Source organism: Tupaia chinensis, unplaced genomic scaffold (genome assembly GCF_000334495.1).
Source record: "Tupaia chinensis unplaced genomic scaffold, TupChi_1.0 Scaffold143921_1, whole genome shotgun sequence".
Lineage (NCBI taxonomy): Eukaryota > Metazoa > Chordata > Mammalia > Scandentia > Tupaiidae > Tupaia > Tupaia belangeri.
This window is the reverse complement of record NW_006203772.1, coordinates 99,010-107,409: the sequence shown is the minus strand read 5'-3', so window position 1 is coordinate 107,409 and position 8,400 is coordinate 99,010. Positions and strand designations below refer to the sequence as shown.

The 8,400-nt window shown below is 54.0% G+C and overlaps 1 protein-coding gene across 1 annotated transcript in view; it reads left to right on the top strand.

The window, feature by feature from the left end:
- Positions 1-6,888: 6,888 nt before the first annotated feature.
- Positions 6,889-8,400, top strand: part of SLC46A1 (solute carrier family 46 member 1) — a 9,326-nt gene continuing 7,814 nt past the window's right edge. The window contains exons 1-2 of the mRNA XM_006165439.3: positions 6,889-7,140; positions 7,408-8,309. Of these exons, the coding sequence (XP_006165501.1) occupies positions 6,968-7,140; positions 7,408-8,309 (1,075 nt within the window). The 5' untranslated portion in view covers positions 6,889-6,967. The remainder of the gene's footprint in view (positions 7,141-7,407; positions 8,310-8,400) is intronic.

Sequence of the window (8,400 nt, the reverse complement as noted above, 5' to 3'; positions counted from 1 at the left end):
GTAAATCCCCACCTAGCCGGGAGGTGTGGTCTGGAGAACGCTGCCACCACGGTCTGACCCCTGCCAGTCTGGAATAGTCCTGTGTCTGTCTTCTTCCACCGTAGAACGTGGCTTGCTCGAGGCTAACTGGTCATTCAGACCTTGCTGGGACTCGTTACACAAATCAATCCATCAGAAAAAAAAAAGTGTCTCTTAACTCTTTAGAAAATATGTTGTGTTGGCCAGCAAGTGGCATGGTGGTTAAATCACTGAACTTCCACATAGCTGACCATGGCTTGAGTCCCAAACCCGGTGGCTCGAAAATTATGCCAGGCACATGTATGTCCTCCCGGGAGAAAAATGGAGAAGAGATTGGGGCGCAACCATCCCCCCCACCGGGGGGTGATTTCTCACTTTCCTTCTCTCTGTCTCTCTCCAACAAGCACATGTGCCCTATGGCAAAAACCTTAAAAAATAAAAAGAAGAAAACGTGTTTGCTCAACCACTGCCCACTGGCAAGACGCGTAGCTGGGCTTTTCTCCAGACGAGATCACCATGATACCAGGAATGGCCACCGGCAGGCAAGCGAGGGCAGCGTGGGCCTGGTCTGGCCGAGAAGTCCCTGAGGAGCAGGGTCCAAGGAGAGAAAGAAAGGAGGAAGTTGGGGCTCCCAGCCAGCAGAGAGCAGGGACATGTGCAAGGCTGGTGAGGTTGAAATTCACTTTCTTCCCTGGCCCTGCCCTGCCATTCTCTGCAGGGTGGTAAGCACTGAGCCCAGGCACTCTCCATAGGCCTCGCTGTCCCTGGGAGGGGTCTCCTCAGACAGACTGATGCCTGACAGCTACTCTCTGCTGCACAGTGGCCTCCAGGACACCTGCCACAGGCCTGCTGCCACAGGCCTCCAGGACACCTGCCACGCTCAGAAGAGAGCCATGGATAGACCTTGCTGAAGGCCGACCCAAGGCTCCCCATTGTAGGCGGCACGGAATCACTCCTTAATCTCCAGGAAGTGTCGAAGGACAACACCACGGATGCCAGCGTCCTCCCATGACTAACAACTCGCCTTCTGAGAACAGAAAACAAAATGATGACTCGGGCAAGACTGTGATGATGTTGGAGCTAAGCAATGAGTATATGGTCATCTGTTGCATTGTTCTCTGTATCTTGTGCATGTCTGAAAAAAAATGTTTTTGGAGAGGTTTTTGCTGTAGGGCGCATGCGCTTGCCCGAAAGACAGAGAGACAGAGAGAGACAGAGAGACAGAAAGCAAGAAATCACCCCCAGGGAGGATGGCCACGCCACAATCCCTTCTCCTCCAGTCTCCTCTCGGGATCTTGGGCACACACACACATACACATGCACCCGGCATGAGTTTAAGCCACTGGATCTGGGACTAGAACCGTAGTCGACAACATGAGAGTCCAGTGACTTAGCCATTAGACCATCTGCTGGTTACCCCCAAATTTTTAAATTGTCTTATTTAACTTTATTTATTTATTCTTTTTAATTTGACTAGAGAGGAACAGAGAGAGAGAGAGAGAGAGAGAGAGAGGAAAAGTGAGAAAGCAAGCTGCCAAGTCTGGGACTCGAACCATGGTAGGCCACATGGGAGTCCAGTGCCCTTAACCACTACATCACCTGCCGGCCGCTGAAAATTTTCTTAATTGTAAAAATGTTAAAGATGGATTAAATAGCAGCAACAACAAAAAATAAATTTCTAGGTTAGTCTCTTACCACCTAATTCTTTTTTTTTTAGAATTATTTATTTATTTATTTATTCATTTTAATTTGACCAGAGACACACACACACACACACACACACACACAGAGAGAGAGAGAGAGAGAGAGAGAAAGAAGCCACCAGGTCTAGGACTTGAACCGTGGTTGGCCATGTGGGAATGTCCAGTGCCTTAACCACCATGCCACCTGCTGGTTCCACCACCTAATTCTTATTCTCTCATTGTTACTTAGGCATAAGAAATTTATTTCCGGCTTAGGAGACCAGACTTCGGGTATACATTTGGAAAGTGGTGTATGTGGTGTAAGTCTATTCTTTGAAAACAGAGAAAGTAAAGAAAATATACATTTTAAAACATTTAAATATATACTTTGAGGGGCCAGATGGTGGTGCAGAGGTAACACAACTGGCCCCACGTAGAAAAGTTCCTGGGTTTGCGCCCTGAGACATTTCTGAGCACACCAGGTGGGTATACACGCCTTTGATCCAGGCTGGCCAAGGCGGAGGGGGAATCATGGCACGAAGGTCCTGCTGGGAGTGCCTCTCTTTCGGTTTCTCTCCCGCATCAAGGAAATTAATAACAGTAATTTTTGAAAGCTTTTTTCAGGGCCAGCAGGTGGCATAGTGGTTAAAGTGCTGGACTCCCACATGGTGGTTCAAGTCCTGAATCTGGTCACTTGCTTTCTCACTTCTTTTTAAAAATTAGACACCCTGGGTCAGTAGGTAGCATGGAGGTTAAGGGCTGGACCCCAGAAAGCTGACTGTGCAATTCAGGTCCCGCCAGGTGCGTGTGTGTGTGTGCTCCAAATTCTGAGAGAGAGAAGGGATCGTGGCATGGTCATCCCCTCTGGAGGGCTCTCTATCTCTCGCTCCAGAAAGCACATGTGTCCTACAGAAAAAAAAAAAGAAAGAAATCCTATTAGAATCTTTCCAGGTGTCCCCTCTTCTACATTCCAGTCCATCCCAGTATTCCTGAGGTGATCCATCCTGTGCTCCACTCAGGTGGAGGCTGTCCTTAAGCCATCACTTTAGAGCCCTCCCTCGCAGCATGTTTGAGACATGCTCTTGGACTCAGCGTCTTTTCTCTTCCCCTCCCCCTACCCGCACTGCATGAGCACTCACAGGTGGCCTAACCCCATCGCTTCCAGGTCTCGGGGGTTTCCCACTTAGTATGTCAGCCAGGAGTCAGCCCAGGGTCCCCCCCCCCTTTCCACTCGGTCTTACAAAGTAAGGGGAAACGTCAGCGAAACAGCAAACATTAGTGCAGAGAAGCTCCCTGCAGAGAGGGCACCTCGGGACCCTGCAGCGCTGCCCCGCAGGGCCCTCAGGGCCAGTGTAGCCTCTGACAGGCAGTTCAGGGGTATCAGAACACAGGGATGGAGGGTCTGATCAGGACGCGGGGGCAGCTGGTGCCTGGACAGGTTGACTCAAGGAGAGGAGCGCGGTCGCGGCTGTCACTCACCTCACCAGAGCTGGCGGTCCCGCTCTTTGTCTTCTCACTACCCCTGACTAGGTTTCAGCCTCAGATACGCTTCCCTGAGAACGCGCTGGCCGCGGAGAAGGGGCCTGCTCGGCCCGAAGGCACCTGGGTCCCCGTGAGAGGACAGCTCATCTTACCCAGCACGAGCTGCATCTTGCTAGACAGACTCTCGGAGGGTGACCTCAGCGAGGGGTGCCTTTGCTTCCCCCGGCAACTTCTGAACGCTTGCTCATGACCTCTAACGCCCTCTAATGCCCTAGTCCCCCAGGCATCTCTCTAATACCCAACGTGTCATTGCCCTGGCTGGCAAATTCTCTTCTCTTGCTTTTTTTTTTTTTTTTGCTACAGGGGCACCTATGTGCAAGCAAGAGAAAGAAAGCGAGAAGTCTCCCTGGGGGATGGCTACACCGCAAGCCCTTCTCCTCCAGTCTCCTCTGAGGGTTTTGGGCATGCACTCACGTGTCTGGTGTGATTTTCAAACTGCCAGGTCAGGGACTTGAACTGTGCGGTCCACCACATGCAACCCAGCCACCTTAACCTCCGTGCCACCTGCTGGCCCTTCTCTTGCCTTCTGCTTCTCTGCTTCTCCTCCTCCGTCTCTGTGTCCTGAAAGGGTTGTGCTCCTCCCTGCCCCACTTCCTCATGAGTCTGGGTATGGCCGCCTGCGTCAAGATTTAAACTGCACTTGGCCATGTGGGACCCAGCTCCCATAACCACTGGGCCACAGGGCCAGCCTGGCTTTGCTGCTCTTTGGCCGTGTGTCTTTGAGCAAGTCATATTAGCCCTCCAGTTTCCTGAGCCGTAGAGCAGAGATAACAGTACTTACCTCAGGAGCTCCCAGGACCCAGAGGCTGCTCTGGCAGCGGCTTCCCTTGTGCCAGAGGAGCCCCTCACACCTCCTCCCCCAGCCCCACCCTTCCTTCCTTTGGTTTGAATCCCTGCCTCGCCTAGCACCTTTCCCATCAGCACCTACGTTTCCCATCTCCCTTGCACTGGAAATGGCCCTCCCTAGAGGAGCAATGTGGCCTGTAAACGGTGCCATGGAGGAGGCTAATGTGGCTAGATCCTACATAGCCAACTGAGTGGTTCGAGTCCTGGACTTGGCAGCTTGAAAAGCATGCCAGGTGTATGTGCCCAAAATCCTGAGGGGAGAACGGAGGAGAAGGGACTGTGGTGTGACTTGTGCCCTATAGCTAAACTAAAAACAAACAAATAAAACTTCAAAGTAGCTCTTCCCAAGACACGTATTAATTACAAAAGGTAACTTTATAAGAAAAACACCTGGAGATGCTACATTGTACACGGACCACACCCCTAGGACAAAGACTCCTACCACATACCTCTTGGTCTACTAGGGGTAGGATGTAAGATCCTTTAAGGGTCCTACCAAAAGTGTGTACCCTGAACCTAATCTTAAGAAAACATCAGATGGGACCAGCAGTTAGCGTAATGGCTATGTTACTGGACTCCCATGTAGTCGACCATGGTTCAAGTACTGGACCCAGTGGCTTAAACTCATGCCGGGCGCGTGTGCGTGTGTGCCCAATATCTTGAGAGGAGAAAGGAGGAGAGGGGATTGTGGCGTGACCATCCCCACTGGGGGGTGATTTCCTGCTTTCTGTCTCTCTGTCTCTGTCTTTCTGGCGAGCGCACGCGCCCTATAGCAAAAACCTCTCAAAAACAAAAACAAAATGATAAGTGCTGGTGGGGATGTGGTGAAAGGGGAACTCTCCTACACTGTTGGTGGGAATGAAAATTGGTCCAACCACTGTGGAGAACAACATGAGGGTTCCTCAAAGACCTTCAAATAGAAACGACCATACGATCCAGCAATTTCACTCCTGGGAATCTGGGCATCCCCCTCACTGCAGCTGACCTAACTGGGCCAAGCTTTGGTGTGTGGGGGGAAGGGAGGGAGCCAACAGGGGACCCGAATGATCACTGTGGAATTTCCCACCTCTAGGAAGACCACGGAGGGTGTGCATGTGTGCGCGTGCATGTGGGCAGCACCTATACATTCTGAGCTGCAGACTCTTTCTGGCTCAGAGGAGACGGGGGACAGAGCCCAGGCCCTGTCGAGAACAGAGCCACTCACCACCTCAAGAATCAGGTGGCGGAGCAATGGTGCAGGCCTTCAGAAATCCATTTAGCTGCCCCATTCCCTCTCAGGAAAGGCGACCTTCCTGATTCTTCTCTACCACCTCCCCAACCTCAGGCCAGGCCTGGGTTAGACACCCGAAGCCCCTTGCTCCTTTCCTTTCAAGCATTTCCACAGTTGGCATTTTACACCAGTTAGTAAGATTCTTTGCCTCACCCCCACCATTCTAGAAACTACCAGATCTGGTGAGGGTTTTGTCTACTTCCCTCACTGCTGTGTTCCGAGAACCCCCAGCATAGCGCATGGCACATAAGAGGTGCTCAATAGGGGCCAGGAGGTGGCATGGTGGTTGAGGCACTGGACTCTCACATGGCCGACTGCGGTTCAAGTCCCGGACCTAGTGGCTTGCTTTCTCACTGTCTCTCTCTCTCGGGTAAGCACACGTACCCTATGGCAAATTAAAATAATACCAATAATAATAAGTAAAATAAACAATCATTGAAAATATAAATGAAGGAATAATGATGGGGGAGTAACAGAGGTAATCCCCCTTCCCAGGCCGTGGCTTAGACACAGGTTTGAGCCGCTCAGCAGAGGCAGGTGTTGCCTTTTGGCCCAGTTCCTCCCGTGGGAGCTCCCAGGTGCCCAGGGCCACACCCAAGGGCTTCCCAAGCTCTCCACCATCTTCCCTTTCCCTTTGCCTCTCTAAAGGAACTGCAGAATCAGACCCTTTGCCCCGGACACAAGATTAGTTATCCAGAAAAGATCCTAGGGTGGGAGTGGGACAAGTGACAGCCTGTCAATAACAATACTAGCACTTCCGGGCTGGACTAGCAGGACACAGGTCAGGCTCTGTGCAGAGCCAGCTGGATCCCACATAGCTGACCAGGGTTCCAGCCTAGTCCTGTTGGCTCGAAAAGCACTCCAGGGGGATATGCTGGTCTAGGACCCTGACAGAGATGACGATTGCAAAGAAAAGGGATTGTGGAGTGACTGGGCCCCATGAAGGGGTTCTCACTTTCTTTTTTCATGCACACCCTCTGGCATGGGAGAAAAATCGCTTCGCATTTCTACAACAACTCTTCCAGCCAGTATCTATTTGTGTCCCCAGCTTACAGATGAAGCAACAGAGGCACAGGGAGATAAGGGGCATGCCCAAGATGGCAGCTAGCTATTCCAACCCGGGCAGCTGGGCTCAGGCTGCACACCACTTCGGTGTAGGCTTCGAAAGTCATGTGTCCTAGCTGTGCTCGGAGTGCCCGTTGACCTCTTTCCTGATCTGTAGCTTGGGATCGTTAACAGCAGCGACACCACAGTGTTGTCCGAAGATTAATGCACACAGAGTTTAATACCAGCACATAGTAAGTGCTCAATAAATGTTAATTATTGATATTCTTGTTATTGTTATGAGTGTTTCTGGAGCTGGGAGGGAGGGCTCCAGGGCGGTGTCTTTGCACAATTTACAGCTGAGGCCACCCTGTGGGCTGGGGCCCCTGGCCCGCCCACACCCAGCTCTGAGCTAGTCCAGCAAGAGTTGGGACTGGAGTTCCAGGCCCCGCCCCTCCAGATATTTAAAGAGGGACTCTGAGCGCAGGCGCAGAGAGCGCAGGCCCGGGTTTGGTGTCACTGGTCCCCGGCAGCGAGTCGCGCGCGAACCCGGACGCGCCAGCCCATGGAAGGGCACGCCAGTCCCCCGGGGGAGTCCCGCGCCCGCCGGGCGGCGGCCGTGCTGTGCCGCGGCCTGGTGGAGCCGCTGGTCTTCCTGGCCAACTTTGCCTTGGTCCTGCAGGGTCCGCTGACCACACAGTACCTCTGGCAGCGCGGGGCGGCGGGGGCGGGGCCTGCGTAAAGGTAGGGGGACCCGCAGGGGGTTATGCCTGTAGATGGCGGGCGGCGCCCGAGGGCAGGGGACCCGACCCGGAGCTGCCTCGTGGGCAGGAGGAAGGCGGCTCTAGGAAAAGTCTGGCCCAGGAGCTAAAGGGGGTAAAGAAGGAATGGAGCCTCGGTCCGTTTTCCTCCTCCCCCCAGAGGAGGCTCTCTAAGGTTTAGGGCTCCCCAGAAAGTCCTCATCCCTGGAGTTCCCCGGATCGGATCGCGATGTTTGGGGGGGAGTGGGCAACCCAGAGTGAGGAACTGCACCCTAGTGATTGTGCCTCCGCAGGAAGTGGAGACCCTCACCTCCCACTGGACCCTCTACATGAACGTGGGCGGCTTCCTTGTGAATCTCTTCTCGTCCACCCTGCTGGGAGCCTGGTGTGACCGTGTGGGCCGCCGCCCGCTGCTCGTGCTGGCCTCCCTGGGCCTGCTGCTCCAGGCCCTGGTGTCCGTGTTCGTGGTGCAGCTGCAGCTCCACGTCGGCTACTTCGTGCTGGGCCGCATCCTTTGTGCCTTCCTCGGGGACTTCAATGGTCTCCTGGCTGCTAGCTTTGCCTCTGTGGCAGACGTCAGCTCCAGCCGCAGCCGCACCTTCCGAATGGCCCTGCTGGAAGCATGCATTGGTGTGGCGGGGATGCTGGCCAGCCTCCTGGGGGGCCACTGGCTCCGTGCCCAGGGTTATGCCAACCCCTTCTGGCTGGCCTTGGCCTTGCTAATAGCCATGACTCTCTATGCAGCATTTTGCTTTGGAGAGACTGTGAAGGAGCCCAAGTCCACCCGGCTCTTCACCCTCCGTCACCACCGATCCATCTTCGAGCTCTACCTGGCTCGGGCCCCTGAGAAGTCCAGGAAGCATTTAGCCCTGTACTCACTGGCCATCTTCGTGGTGATCACAGTGCACTTTGGAGCCCAGGATATCCTGACCCTCTATGAGCTGAGCGCACCCCTGTGCTGGGACTCTAAGCTGATCGGCTATGGTTCTGCAGCCCAGCACCTCCCCTACCTCACCAGCCTGCTGGGCCTGCGGCTCCTGCAGCACTGCTTCGCAGACGCCTGGGTGGCTGAGATCGGCCTGGCCTTCAACATCCTCGGGATGGTGGTCTTTGCGTTCGCTACCATCACACCCCTTATGTTCACAGGTAAAGTGTGTGAGCTCAGGGACAGCTTGTCCCACAGGCACTGGAGCAGAGTGGCAGGCACACCCCGCCCCCAAACGGGGGTCATGCCCCC